We start from the raw sequence: 15,677 nt of genomic DNA, 5'->3' as shown, positions 1-15,677 counted from the left end.
CTGGTTTGCATCCCACTCCTTCTTCTCTGATGCTCCTTCTGGATGTTTCAGCTCCTCTGCATTTCTGTACCAGCCACCTTGTGACTCGTTCTTTCAGTCAAAGCTCATGACTGTAGCTGAGGGATTCAAATGTAGATCATCCGGTAAAAAAAAAAACACTTGTTCTCTTTCGATCGCATTGATCTTACTTTCCATCTTACCAGCACTCATCAACATGGCCGCTACGTACCTGAACACCTCCTTTTGGGCATCTTCTCCTCTGTTTAAATGGACACGTCCTGTTCAGTGAAACCTGATCACTGTTTTCTCTTCTGACCAATATTTCCATTCAAACTTTGATCCAGAGCATATTCTCATAAGCTCAAATGAGATCTGTACCTTTTATTACTCTTTATTTTTAAGAAAAGCGTCGTAGGATTAAACATATAGCTCAAAGGACTTTTTCTACAATGATGAATATGCAGACTATTCCAGCACCGCTGGACATCAGAGCCGTATTGTCATTACATCGATGATTGAGGCCTTGGTCGGTGCCCTCAACCCTCAGATTGATCACCATCTCTGGGCTCAGACGGGTCAGGGCCGCAGCAGAACCTGCTGTCTGCTGTTTGCTTAGACTAAAAAGCTGCTAAAAGCTGGGATCAATCGGGCGGGGGAATCAATCAGGATCATCCGTGTTTATACGACTGGGGAGGATTACCTCACTGTTACTGGAATGGCCTCACAGGAATGACTGGCCATTAGAACAGTGGGACTAAACACTGGCCCGCTGTTTACATAAAAGGTAATGTGGGCCCGGCCTCGGCTCTGTGCGCCAGAGACAATTAGGCCCCTATGCAGGCCGTAATCCACCGCCGGGCGCGAGGTAATCAAATTCAAACATAGCCGGGCCCCCCGAAAACAATGAGGGAGGGGATTACAATGAATGCATGTGAAGACAGAAAATTAATAAGCTTAACACTGAACACGTGCTACAGTGACCAACATTCAAGGTGCACAGCCTCAGATGGATGTTTTTTAAATGAGCCGTGTTTTAGCTGTTTTAGTTGATGAAGGAGTTTAACTGAATTGAAATTCTATTTTGTGTGCTTTTTTATTTTTAGATCTCCTGATTAAGCAGCTTTACCGGCCAGTGCAATTTATTTGTTGTGCAAATGATGATCAGCTGACTTTACTAAAGCAGCTCCCTTCAACAAAGATCTTAAGAGCCCCAGCAGAGTGTGATGGCTTGTTAAAGATTAGCTTCTGCCTTACAGAGAAATAAACAAAACAAATGTTGAAGGAGAAATTCATCTTTCTCAACATCTGAACCAGTGCTAGCGTTCCTCCTGCCCGCACTGGCCATGAAGAGACTTTATTTGTTCCAAAGGCTGATCTTTGTTTGGCAAAGTCCTCTCTTTGCGCGTAGGGTTCGGTGTGGTTTAAAGGAAATGTGTGTCCGACATGTTTCGGACCATCTCTAAAGGAAAAAGTGTTTACACCTGCTCCGAATGGCCACGCTCAAGGGCGGATGAGCGTGAGCTGTCATGAAGAGGGGCGACAAGCGATGAATGAATCAAAACAGGGAGAAAATGGCCCCCTTTCAGACAGTCTCTGCTCAGAGAAATTCATGGTGTTGAACTCAGATGCACACATGAAAAGTGACGGGATCATGTGTGAAGAATGAAAAGGAAGCATGAGAGAGAAGTTCTGAGAGAAATTCTGCCTGCTTCCTCAGCTCTGCACACCGGGCCAGTGGCCGTGGAAAATGGGCTCGATTGTTAAATTATCTGTTTTGGAAAACTGCAAAACTTGCCAGATGCAGAACTTACATGAACTTACTGTATGTTTGAAACTTTGAGAAAGCGTCTGGAAACTGGACAGAGCTCTGGTGTAAAATTGCAGGCACCACTTCCTGCCACAGTACAATCATATAAACGTCGGTTTTAAGACAATATTATGCCTTAATTCACCTGTACTTCCATTTTTAACATTTTCTAGATGGCTCATTTAGTCAGCAGACAAAAGCAAAGGTGTTAATAATAACACTGACAATGTCTCTGTTCTATTCAAGCGTCCCATTAAGCTGTATGACCGAGAGCCACAATACCAGGACTCTGACACCACTGCAGCTAAATGGAATTCAGCTATTATTAATTTTATTATTTACACCTGTGCTTTTCCTTCTGTCACATGTCAACATGTCTTTCGTTTATAAAAAGCCTTTCACGTGAAATGCTGAAGTTTAGGGTGTTCAAAGGGTTTTGACCTGCAGGCCTCCATTTATTTCTCTGCAGGTTGTGGTTTGATGTCCTGTTAATTCCCTCACTAACAGCCACTAAGACCATCAGGAACAGCAGGTGCTGATGGGATGATCTATGGATGAACAGTTTTGTGTCTTGCTCAAAGGCACGTCAGAAAGAATCTAACCTGTGACCTTCCACCAGCTTGCTGCTAGAAGAAAGAATCTCCACAAATGACCCCTTTGCTTCTTCCTTCACATGTAACCAGGAAAGTCAGTCAGTTTTTATTTTTAGACGCTTTCTGCATTTGTGTGATTTGCGTGTTCAGCATCATAACTGAGACGAAGTGGATGCTTCACGTACAGAGCAGGAATCTGTGGAGGTGACTGGATTCGTCGCGTTATCTGCCATCTAAACACTGACTTTAAAGGACATTTTGGTGTTACTGGTTGCTAGTACAGGTGAAATTCTAATCTGGGGCATTCAGTGTTTTGCTCAAGGGCACTTTCACAGGTCACATAGCTGCTGCAGGGACACCCAGAGCAGAAACTGCCAACCTGAGTACTTATTTAAATGCTTTTGAGAGGATATAACTCTTGGGTTAGCGGGGTCTTATAAGAGAAAGGACAATTCTAATTAAATCAATTAAATTGCAAAGAAAAAGAATTGGGGAGGGAAGGAAGAATTGTGTTTTTAAATGATGCATTCTTCCTCCTGTCAATTTATTTTTGTGGAATACTCCACAATCTGATAATGACAGTGTCTCCTCTGCCACTGTGCACTGCTCAGAATACATTAGGCAGCCTGACGGACGCGTCTCCTGTCACCATGTGGACGTATCAGATGATAAGGTGGACTAAAGCCTATAAATACGGCTGAAGGAGTCTCCCGGTGAGCCAGCGTTACCACTCTGCGGCACCACCTGATGATCTCCTCCTGAGTGAACCTCACCGTCCTCCCTCCTGCGTTCAAACGCTTCGTTATTTCGGTCCAGCTCCTCTTAAAAGGGAAAAGGCGCCGTCATGAGAGCCACTCTCCATGCCTTTTCATGAATGATTTCATCGCGTCCTCGTTCTACTGAAACGATGTCTCCCTGTGCGTAAAATGCCGCGCTTAGTGCGTCCTGGCGCGGACGATTCCTTGGAAAATGTGCGGTGTCAGTCGCGCTGCCTTCACGCCCCGCTGCTGTGGATCGGTGCTGAGCAGGAGTGGCATCTCGGCGACAAAATCTGGATGAAAGAGCGTCCTTTAGAGCTCAGGCATGCATCGAGTAGTGAGATCATTGGCGTTATAAATATCCCCGTGCCAGCAGAACAACTCCAGCTACTGCAGCCGGGGTAATGCCCAGGAGCGCTGCACGCGTGTGTGCGCACGGTTTCTGGTGCCCAGACCTCAGGAGCGACACCAAAATGCTAGAAGTGGCCTAGCGAGTGTCTCCTTTTTGGAAGAATGAATGTTCCTCTTTACCTTCTCACCGTCGCTCACTTGATTTGCGCCGCCGCCGGAGCACAGCACGTCTCTTTGGAGCGCCAACTTCTGGAGGAGGAGATCAGGTCGGGACGCAGGACTTGCAGGCTCTACTGTAGGGTTGGCATCGGCTTCCATCTCCAGATTCATCCCGACGGCAGAGTCAACGGCAGCCATGAGCCCAACCAGCTGAGTAAGTCATTCCCTCCGGTTCCACGGTGCACGGAGCAGCCGAACTACTAAATTATAAACGTCTGACGCGCAGATGAATCCAGTGCGCCCCGCTGAGAGTGCGCACTCGGACCTACATCCCTGCCTGTGCTCTTATTGATCCCCCTCAGTTTGCTGTTGTTTCTAATTTAAATGCCATCCCTGGAAGTTAGAACAATAATGATTTACACAGGAAGAGTGTAAGGACCGCGCTCCTAAACTTAGGCTGCCTGACCCTGTGAAATATCTGCGCAGCGGCCATCTGGTTGACGAGCCTTGTTTGTGTCTCTCCGGGATGTTGGCAGGTAGACTATTTGTGGAAGTAACAGGTGCAACATTGAGACACCAGGATGTGTTGCATTGCCAATCAGCGCGATTGTCATCACAACAGCGTTACTCCACACACTGCAAAAAATATCCTCCTTAAAATTTAGACCATCGTCATTATTGTCTTGTTGACTCTCCAACCTGCAAAACGAGTTTAAATATGCTTTGGTTCTCATGCGAGTTCAATAATTTAACTGTAATGAAATGCGTCACAAATAATCTTAAGTTGATAGACAAGCATAATGTTGTGCTTCGTGGAAATACCCTTTCAGTCTTTACTTTGCAGTGCAGGCGGCTGTAATGAACAAGGATAGAGTGACCAGATTGGTTTGATGTATTTCTCCAGGGTCCAATAATTTAAGAGGCAGAGCCCTAACGAGGCTGATGCCAGTATCAATAATCAAAAAAAGAAAAAGTCAGCTGACATTCATTTTTGTACATAAACACACAGCAGAAACAAACATTTTTTTTAATTGTGACCCGAGACGTCTGTGGTAAGATTTGTTGGCCAACTTATCAGATCACATCCTGTAAAAAGAGGAAAAAATCCAAATATAACTTGTGAATAAGAGACTGAAAATAATCAGTGGAGCGAGATCATCTCCTGTTGAAACAAATCCAAAGACAACTGACAATGTTTTAGAATAAAGAAGATGACAAACCTGAAGGCTTCATGTTTAAACTGAAAATGATTTCTCTCCATTTGAAAACATGGCCTCTTCACTCAGATAAAAAAAAAAAACAGACATCAACACCCCAAACCAGACTCAGCTGCTTCACCAACACAGATACTGTTCAGCACACAGCAGCTTTTCAGCTGCATTCAGAACAGGGCAAATCCAGACAGTGAGCCTGAGCTTTGACTGGAAACCGCAGTTTTCAGATGTTGTCCTGTGTGTGAATCCTGCCCTGCGCCGTCTAGGCCAGAAGACTGAAGTCATAAATCAGATTTTCAGTTTTTACTGCACTACCAGATCCCCCGTCGCTCATCCGCTGACGAAACAGCCAAAGCTGACCATGAAAGTGCACTTGTGCCTCCATTTCATGGTCCCCTTTAGAAGAGTTGTCAGGTTACATGGATTTCAACAGGACAGCCATGTGGATCTGAATCCTGCATGACAGCGCTGGAGACGAGCAGGAGACGGGGCGTCTTGCATTTGTAGCGTGAAGATTCTTTTGCCATCACACTGCTTTCATGCAGAGTTCCTCAGGTAGTAGTTAATACACTGACAATATTAATTTGGGATGACACTTCTGTTTAAGTTTCCTGTCGTGTGGCCTCTCATTCATTCTGGGATACCTGACTGATATTGGTGCTGTACAGCAGTCAAAGGGATATATTGGTTTGACAATATTGTGTCAATATCAGCATTTTATTAAATGTTAGCGAACTCTGTCTTGTGTGGCCATGGCCAGTTCTTCCTTTGAACCAGTGTGTTGTTATCCTGCATGGAGCAACAACTAACTGACTGACTTTTATCAGTCTGATTTTCAGTTGACAGCTTCAATGTCCGACAATCCCCCAAATGTTATTTCAAAAGAACCCACATTGGCACAAGTCGCTGTTCTGCATGTCTGCATAACTCCCGGGTGAGTCAGAGTGCCAGTGCAGAGCATTACATTACAAGAATTATGCTAATAGATTTTTTAAAAAAGTAGGCTTTGGAAGAAAAGTTCTGATGTTCAGATTATATTTTCGTCAACGTAAAAGCCAGAATGTTTATGCTAATTGACCCAGCGAAATGTGAGTGAGCTGCAGTTTCTGCAGGAATTATTCAGGTCCGGCAGCTGCGTTCAGGTTGTGGAAGAATGTGGTTTTGGTTAAATGTTAAGGATAAAAAGGACAACCCTGATTTCAAAAAAAGTTGAGACACTGTGTGAAATGCAGCAGCGGCTTTATGAAGTGTTTCTGAGCCCATGTAGTAACATCCTTCATACAATCATGTGTTTACAAAGTGTTGAACCTCGCTCCATCCTCGCTTGTGCACGACTGAGCCTTTCCAGGATGCTCCTTTCATACCCAATCATGATACTATCACCTGTTACCAATCAACCTGTTTACCTGTGGAATGATCCAAACAGGTGTTTTTGGAGCGTTCCACATCTTTCTCAGTCTTTAGTTGCTCCTGTCCCAACATGTTCGAAATGTGGTGCTGCATCAAATTCAGAATAAGCAGATATTTACAAAAATCGATGAAGCTGATCAGGTCAAACATTAAATATGTTGTCTTTGTACTGTTTTCAGTTGATTATATGTCAAAAAGGACTAGCAAGTTATTGCATTCTGTTTTATTTATGTTTCTCACAGTGTCCAAAAACCACAGTTTATCTTTTCTCCACCGCTTTTGGCCACTGAACAGCCTTTCTGAAGCATCTGGGGTTTAGGGGCCTTGCTAAAGAGCACGCTGGCGGTAGTTACTGAAGGAGGGCGATTCATTTGTTATTCTTGTACACAAACACCAACGAGCCAGTCTGTGGTTCAGCCTGGTGACCCACAGGGGTGACCCTGCCTCCCTGAACTCTCTGTGAATGTTAGCCCCACAGGCAGTGTCGAGTTAACCACTGACAAATTTGTGCTTGCAGACGTTAACAGCCTGCAGTGCATGTAAAGGTATTTGTGCCGAATGCAGCAACATGTAATTTAGATGTACTACCTTGTTACTTATAGATCGCAGCCAATTTGCCTGACATTTTTTGTTATTAAAATTCATTGTGGTTGGCAGAAAAGGGAGAATGAACATACTGTGAGATCAAGATAAAGCCAAAGGTGCAGCTGAATTGACAGCAGAGCCACTCTTTCATCCAGACTGTAGAGGAGCTGCAACTTATAGAAAATGACCAGAGGAGTAAAAATACACTTACGTCACCCATCAGTCATCAGAGCGTGTTGTTTGTCCACCCAGGTGTCCTGGAGCTCTTTGCGGTTTCTCAGGGGGTCATCGGCATCAAAGGGGTCTACAGTAACAGATTCCTGGCCATGAATAAAAGAGGAAGGCTCCACGCCACCGTAAGTATCCCCGCTCTCCTCTGTGTGTCGGCCTGCGCTCTCAGCATGTACGCACTTACTCTCACAGTTAACTGAGTGCTGGAGATTTGTTTAAAGCTGCTCTAATTGATTGCTTAGCCATCTGTGGGGTGAAGAAGTCCTCAAAAAAATCTATTGAACACATATCCTGACACAGGTCCTCCTAAAGCTGCTATTGCTAACAATTTAGCAACCAGTTCCCTATTCCACATCAGCTTTCCACTGGAGTCGTGTTTGTGTCCTCACGATCACGTAAACTTAATATTCTACTCAAACGTCTGAGAAAATATCTTTCTCTTTAGCTGCTGAACACCCCATCTGCTAGCAGTGGTGGAAAGTAGCTAATACTGTACTTAAGTCCAATGTTGTGGTACTTGTACTTTAATTGTATTTCCATAATCTGCTCATTCATACTCAACAAGAAATGATAGAAATATTAGGCAAATACTTTTTACTCCTCTACATTTATCTAACTTAAGTTACTAGTTGCTCTGCTGATTATGATTAGAAATGCAAAATATAATAAAGATATAAATAATGATGTGTTATTGGAGGATAAGGTTAGAACTAATTGATCCCCAGGGAGATACTGAAAGATATCCAGCAGTATATGAAGTAATTAAAATTAGATCCACCTTTGCCAGCTGCGACAAAAAAAAGTGATGAGCACATTAATGCATCACTAATTCTAATCCAACAACATAATATACATTAATCTGCAATGGACCGTTCCGCATCAGGTGGTAAATTGGAAAACATTTACAGACACATTTATTGTCAGCATAAAGAATACAGATTATCTACTAATCTCTGAATTGTCTTTTTCCTGTTGTGTGGGGGAATGAACGTACAAACGGCCATGATGGCAGGCTCTCCTGCACGGTCTCCCCATGACGGCAGTCATGGCGTTGCACCTGGTTGTGCATATGAGAGGCGGCAATGGTCGCTGACAGAAGTTCAGATCGTGTCTAAGTCTTGGAAAGTTCCGAAAGTTCTTCTCCTGCCGTCCAGTGCTCACGTCAGCGAGTTGTGGGAGGAGGAGACGATCCGAGAAGCACTTTGTTTGAAGGATGCTGACAACATTATTAGCTTTTCAGAGCTCCCAGCAGCATCTCATGGTCAGATTATTTTGTCATACATGCTGTTCCCAAAGATCAAGAATGAATTCCCCTGCTCAAAGTTTATTATTGTTTACTTGTTTTTTGCTTTGGCGAAACACTGAATCTGCATCTCATTTGCTGCCGACGTGATGCCAGTCTCTGCTGCGGCTCAACTCCTTTTGAACTCATGAAATGGGTGTATGTCTCCATCAAAACCTTGCGTAGTGCATCTATATTTGTTTTATTTATTAGTTTGCGTAGCTCTGCATCTGTGCCGCATAACAGAATCCCCAAATCTGACATCAGCATGTCATGGCATACTGCTGTAATCTTTAGCCACAGTTTCGAAGACTTTCAAATCCCCCCAAACACACAGTAAGCCCAAATCTGCCAACAGCAGCTTGGCCTCGCTGCCGTAAGCGGGCCCCGCCGGCCAGCCGGACGCGCTGACGAGTCATCTGCGGGAGCCTTGCCAGGCATATAGATAGAAGCGGCTCCCTATTAGCATGTGTTAATGGGAAGAGCAGATTAAGTCCTGTCTGGGACGGCTGATAATATACAGAGGAGCGAGCCACAAAGTGAAGATCAATATGTCGAGTAAACAATCAGCCAGGCAGGCAGCCACCGGAGAGCCGGAGAGGCTGTGAGCTGCCGTGGGTGTGAATGCTGAATGCTGCGATTTATGCCCCCTCAGCTCCCGGTATTGTTTCACGAAACCGTCAGCGGGGAAGGATGTGCCGTCTCGCCTCCAAGTGCATTCTCAGCCACAGCTTGCTTGACATCTACTAATGCGGCTGTGAGCCGTCCGGCCGCAGATGCATATTCAGTTATATACGCGCACAGCAAAATTACAAACTTTCTCAGGGTCAAAGCACATCCCAAACAAAATTTAAATATCAAACTGGGCAGGATAATAGGAGAAAATCATGCAGCAAAGCAAAGCCGCGCTCTGCAGGGTACTGCCTCCAACTAAAACCTGATCATGGTTTTTGTTCTGCTGGAAGTTTGGGGTTTGCTTTCTTGTGGTCCAACATGTGCGCAATCCGGTCTCATCTGCCCCTGCGTCTCCTGTTCCGGACTGTCAAAATGTCACAAATAAAACTCCAACTTCCCACATCCGCTCCTTTTGCACTGACTCAAAGGTTGATCATTTGTTGTTTGTGGCTGCGTTTGTTGCGTCTGGACACAGTCAGGCTGAAGGTGATGCCTTTAGAGCTGTGTGCAGGTTCCAGCATGAAGGGGCAGGAGGGATCCAGGAAGTGGCGTTAAGACGAGCCCCTTAGTCAAGGACAGACGCTACATTTATTGAAAAGCCTCCAGTAGCAGAACTCATTATTTATCCTCATGATCACAGAGCAGGTTTAGTTACAGACACCTCCACAGGAGCTGCCTGGCTCAAGGGCATGTCAGCATGGCAGAGTCTTGCCCGCAGCTGAAGGGCAGTCAGCTTTGTTTTCAGTATTGAATTATCAGCGACACTTTCTTATGCAACCCACAATTTATTACAATTGTTTGGTTTGGGTTTGCTGTGAATCTCAGTGTCAGAGTTGCTTTAAGGGTGGGGATAATCTCATTGTCTTGAAATGACTCAGTGGGTTGGGCCTAAACGACTGTTTTTCTGGCTGAGTAACATCAGACTCCTCCCAAAAATAGGAGATAGAAGAAAAAGCCTTCATTCGTTTAACGAAAAACCACTCCACTCATGTAAGTTGTCTCATTGTCTCGTGGTCTCATCACAATTTATTGTCTGACAACTAATGACCCCATTACAGTTAAATCTGCCATGGATACTCATGGTCCTTAGATGTGAAACAATACTTCCTTACACTTTACACTGGTGGACAGCTTTAAGTACAGGGGCGAATGCACCCAAGATGTATTGAGAAGCCGTTGAGATCTGATGGCTCAGACCAGGACTCAGGAGGCCATCTGGGCCACGTGTGGCCACATTCTTTTAGCTGTGTGTTTGCAAATGTGTGAGTGAGTGAGTTCTGTTTCCAAGTGGTCACTCGAGACACGTGGAGACGCGTAACGCCAGGTGTGAACTGACATGCTGTACCTAGAACTGTCCACTGGTGATCGGATCACCCAACATGCATGTTGAAGCCAGGTGTAAACAGGGCCTCAGACCTTTGCTCTAGTACCACCATCAGATCAATATTTCCAACACTTCAACACTTTAGCCTAGAGTATGACAAGTTAATTGAAATATAAATACCAAAGAATGAATTAATATTGATAGTTGATACTCGGTTTCTCCACAGGATGCATCATAATGTGATGGTGACCTGCTGACTTTTTCCCTCTGCTGCCACAATAAGGTCAAAAGTTCCACTTGTAACCAAAAATCTAACTCTTATGGGCTGGAAGTTACTGAGCACATTCATGGTCCCCACAGGATGAACAGCATCCCTTTTCCACTAGCAGTACCTACAGGACGAATTCCTCGTGATTTGCCGTATTACTGTAAATGCAAGTATAACAGAATTGTCAGCATGATGAGTGTGAAAGTTAATTTCTTACCTTGGCCCTAAGTAGTTTAAAAATTCAAACTGCTACAACAAAGTCCACTGGGTCCACTTGCTTACTAGATCTTGGTGGAACTTTACTCCACATCTCATGGCTGTCGGATGAAGTTTTCTCCATGACAACTACGCAGGTTGAAAGCTCGACATAAAGTTTGCAAGTTGGCTCTGAGTTAAAGGTCCAGTGTGTGTTAGTGTAGAGGCTGCAGATCGCAACCAGCTGAGTACACCTCACCTCACCCCTCCCTTTCCAAGCAAACCGACCTACGGTGGCCGTGAAACCTGTGTTTGGTTTGTCCGTCCTGGGCTACTGTAGAAACATGGTGGTGCAGAGGACCTGCTCCCTCTGTAGCTATAACAGCTCCGTCTAAGGTAACAAAAACACAACAATTCTTATTTTCAAGGGATTATACACTAATGAAAACATACTAATAAATATTAAATTCCATTTCTGTCATATTCTGCCAATAGGTCCTCCTAAATGTTACACACTGGACCTTTAAATATTCTTGTATGAAAAATGTCACTATGGTGTTTGTGCCATATAACACTTGGCAGCCTCTAGAAACTGACAGCAGGCATATAGACCTTTCTTATTTATTATTTAACTTGCACTTTTATATGCAGTAAAATTCAATTTTGATATTTTAATCAGAGTTTCTCTTTTTTGCAGTACAGCCCTGCTACTTACTGTAGGTACTTTGCACTCTGAGAGACTGGCTCTCTGGCACCAGCCTTCCAGTTGGGGCTTATTTTTGCCTCCGGAGCTGCTCTGCCTCAGAGAAATATTTGTATAACTAAAACTCCAATCTGTGGCTACAGCTGCACTGTGCTATTTAACCGCCTTGATGATTTGGGGCGGATGTAAACCTCGAGGGGTGGGGGGGGGGTGGGGGGGCACAGACAGGCTCAGGCCTTGTGTCGGGGTGTCAGGTGACACCATCAACCTTATCTTGTTGCATCGTCTGTCATATTCAATATTTAGATGTTTTCACAGTGGCAATTTATTGGCTGAATAACGGGCGAGGAGACAGATGCACATTGCTCTGCACGACCTACTCAGCAAGACACCACAAACATAATCTTTTGAAAGGTGAAAGGGTCACCTGCATTTGTTGAACAAACAGTAAGAGAGCGGGGGAGAGAGAGAAGTGACACAGGGATTATACGGCTGCAGAAAATGCTGATAAAGCACTCAGGATTTTATTGGTGAAACCATCTGGATGAACTCATATTTTTTATTTCTGTCATTTGTTTGAGATATGTCCCATTTTCATCAATGATGCATTTATACTGAGGACGCTTTTTTTAAAATCAGATCATTATGTGTTGCACTTTCCCAACCACTTCATTACAAGCCCAGTTCCTTTAGTTATAGTAAAGCTATAATAAAGCTTTAGTGTGATCCATTTACTGTTGACACTTTTGGTTTTGAGCAGCATATCTCAACAAATATTTTATGGATTGCCATTAAAAGTGGTTCAGACATGCATGGTCTCCAGAGGATGAGTCCTACTGACTTTGATGATTGCATCCTAATTACAATGTAATCATCCCCTCACTTTTCCTCTAGTGCAACCAGCAGGTTGACATGTTGTGGTTTTAAGTGAAATAGCTCCCTGAGAATTTGGAAAATCATTCATTCACACTTTTCAATATGCTGTAGCTAAAAAGTCTGTTGAGTGTTTTTCAGCAGTTAGTTACAGACACATTACCTATCAGTGCATCAGAGTGGAGTAAGGGAGTGTGTTTCTAGCTCAGTTTGTGGTCTCTGATTGTAGTTGAACTGGAATTAATGAAATACTCTATCCATCAGTCTGTAGTAGTGGTAAGAATGAAAAGGGCACATTTGTGGAGAAATTTAGTTTGGGCAGAGGAAAAAAAGCTAGTCATCAGTAACTTTCCACCTCCGCTCTCGATACAGCTAACCCCTGAGGATCATGGGAAAGGTCCCTTTAAAAGAGTGTGACCAATCCAGCAGGGCGGGAGCCAGGTTAAACAGCTGTACAAGCATTATGATTTTAACAATAAGATCTCTGGAATCTGACTGCAGCCATTAAATCCTATGAAACACAGCAGGGGCCAAAGCTCCTTCCTGGTATGCATGCGCATGTATGTGTGTATACATGCCTGTGTGTGTGTGTGTCTACATCCATATATGCTCCAATGGATTTGTTTCTAAATGTGTAATTCCCTGACTGGCACCAGAGCTGGTATGTCGCTGAAATGCAGTGTTCTGTTAAATCATTGCAATCCACCCATAGCAGTGACTGCGGAGGTCGGTAAAGTTTTCTGATCATTTTTAAAAACAACAGCCAAAAGGAACAGTCGGTCACTTTGAATAACTTAAGGGTTTGTGCCGTTCTGCTGCGGCCGCGGCGCGCTCTCTTGTGACTGGCATGTTTACCAAACGCTGTAATGGCATCATTTTCTGCTATGCTTCACTCTTCAGCAAAGCAGAACAGTTTGTTTTATTTCAGAATGGCAGGAGGTTATACAAGGAAGTCGTACTGCAGCAGGAAAGCAGGCATCCCTTGGTACATGTCAGAGTTTCCCACCCGAGATATTTTTAGGCACAAAATGGGAACATTCAATGAATATCTGCATCTGCGTGTCTGAAATGCGGTGCAGCAGAAGTTAATACTGCATGCCGGTGTCGTCTTTGCATTTTTACTCAGCACACGTACATTGTCCCGAACATTTTAGTCGAGTACGTTTGGTTTGGTACACTATTTACTTCAGTTGGGCAGGTTTGGTTGAACCTCTGACCCAATAATTTCAGTCTAATATGGTCTAATTACAGTTGATTGTTGATTGCTTGTGGAACATAAATTTAGAAGTTACACCCGGAAAGCTTTTGGCATTATTTTGGTGATTTTCTGCAGGCCAACCTATGATGGTCATATTGGACCAGCAGTGGGGTGCATGGGGAGATTATTATCAATGATTATCATATTATTACTGCCGATTCATGTATAATTAGCATTTTAATCCACCTCTGCTGGCCAGCCCACATAGCTAACATGTAGGTAGCATCATCAGCATTACCCATAGAAAATAGAAGCCACATCTGAAGCAGCCTCACAGTACAGTACAGTAAGGCAGAAACCATGTTGATACATCAAACATGCTAATTTCTTTTTATAGCATAGTCTAAGTGATGCAACCTTTTCCTGAGATACCAGATTGATCGCACTGATCATGATTAGAAAAACACCAGCCCGCATGTCTTCCGTTAGAAGTTCTTCTTGGGTGAAGTTAATGCACAGGCCACGATGACTTTTTCACCAGTGCAAAGCAGGCTGTGCTGCTGTCAGTCAAAAGCATCTCTGTGATAAGGAAAGTCATTTAGATGACTTTGAAACCCACCCCCAAGATGAAAGCAAAAATCTTCTGTTTCCTCCGAGCAGCTACACCCAATCAGATCACAATCAGATGATATTATGTTGAACAGCAGTGGGGCTATGCGGTGTGCAATTACAGCTGGAGATGATAGAGTGTTTTCTCACTCTGAATTTGGTTGTAATTATGGTTTTACAAAAATGATCCGGCTCTGCGTGATTAGGAACCGGGAAATTTTTGGATGTTTTTCCCTTTGGTCATTATATACAGTAATCGGTCTAACGTCAGCCGCCCTTAACGTTCTCATTTTGTTGCTATTGTGTGAGAAAACAGTATTCGGCCGTTCTGCATAATTTTCAAGACAATTTAATTCAAATGGTTTTTGAAACACTGTTAGATGGTGAAACAAAGCTGTCCCTGATGTAGACGTGCTGTGACACACTGCAAATTTAACAAGAGATTTCAGCACACAGACTCTGACTCGTGCAGCTGTACACTATCCAGTCACCTGTATTTTACATCTCACAGGGAGGACAATTTATCTAGAAGATCACAGAAAGTTTCTGTAGCAGCATGTGGGTATGAGCATGTGTATGTCTTTGTGTCAGATCAGTATTAACAAGGCACCAGCAGGGAGGTCAGCTCCCAGATGCCTGTTGGTGGGAACTTTCTTGTAATGTAATAGGAGCCATTTCTTTTTCTTTCCGTGACTTAAAGACAATTATGTTAGCAGCAGCTAACAAGAGAAACATGGGGTTAGGTTACATGGTAGCATGCAAACAGAGTTCCCACATGTTCCTGAGCCTTGTTTAGATGTGGACAGAGCCAATATCATGAGTTCAGAAAAGGAACATGTGGAACAATTTACAAATTTAGCAGTTTTAAAGGTTTGTTAGTTAGAAATTAATCACAAATAGTCTCACTGATCTAAACCAGTGAGCTCCAAATTCGATGCGATTAAAGCCACGAGGTAACACCTGTTAATGCCTGACATTTTCCCTTGTTTTGTAGGAGTGGTTCACAGACGACTGTAAGTTCAGGGAACGTTTCCAGGAGAACAGCTACAACACTTACGCCTCACTAATCCACAGGAACCACAGGACTGATCGCGAGTGGTTCGTGGCCCTCAACAAGAGGGGGAAAGCTAAAATGGGCTCCAGCCCGCGGGTCAAATCCCAGCACGTCTCCACTCACTTCTTGCCCAGGGTCAGCCTGCACGACAGGAGCGAGCGAGGCTTCACCATCACAGACAGGAGCAAAGAGAGGAGGAAAGCCCCGCCACCGCCGCCGCCGCCCAAACCTGCTGCGGCGAAGGCCAACGTCCATGCAGGAACAGCGCCGAGACGTACGCAAGTCAAGTACTGGCCCAAGTACCGGTTTGGATAGATGTCAGAGGGTTTGACTCCATCTGGGGAACACAAGGTTCGGACATTGGACGTATATATAAGTGATGGACGAG

At 44.1% G+C, this 15,677-nt stretch overlaps 1 protein-coding gene across 1 annotated transcript; it reads left to right on the top strand.

The window, feature by feature from the left end:
• Positions 1–3,671: 3,671 nt before the first annotated feature.
• fgf5 (fibroblast growth factor 5) lies at positions 3,672–15,604 on the top strand. Its single transcript, XM_041936373.1, has 3 exons — positions 3,672–3,882; positions 7,130–7,233; positions 15,230–15,604. Exons 1-3 carry the CDS (start codon positions 3,672–3,674, stop codon positions 15,602–15,604), a joined length of 690 nt encoding a protein of 229 aa, XP_041792307.1.
• The last annotated feature ends 73 nt before the right edge of the window (positions 15,605–15,677 follow it).

Source organism: Chelmon rostratus, chromosome 5, assembly GCF_017976325.1.
Source record: "Chelmon rostratus isolate fCheRos1 chromosome 5, fCheRos1.pri, whole genome shotgun sequence".
Taxonomy (NCBI): Eukaryota; Metazoa; Chordata; class Actinopteri; order Chaetodontiformes; family Chaetodontidae; genus Chelmon; species Chelmon rostratus.
This window is presented reverse-complemented; position numbering and strand designations above follow the sequence as displayed.

Coding starts and splice junctions, on each gene's coding strand:
- fgf5 (XM_041936373.1), top strand. CDS start 3,672: ATGAATGTTCCTCTTTACCTTCTCACCGTCGCTCACTTGATTTGCGCC. Junction 3,883..7,129: donor CCATGAGCCCAACCAGCTGA/GTAAGTCATTCC, acceptor TTGTCCACCCAG/GTGTCCTGGAGCTCTTTGCG. Junction 7,234..15,229: donor GAGGAAGGCTCCACGCCACC/GTAAGTATCCCC, acceptor CTTGTTTTGTAG/GAGTGGTTCACAGACGACTG.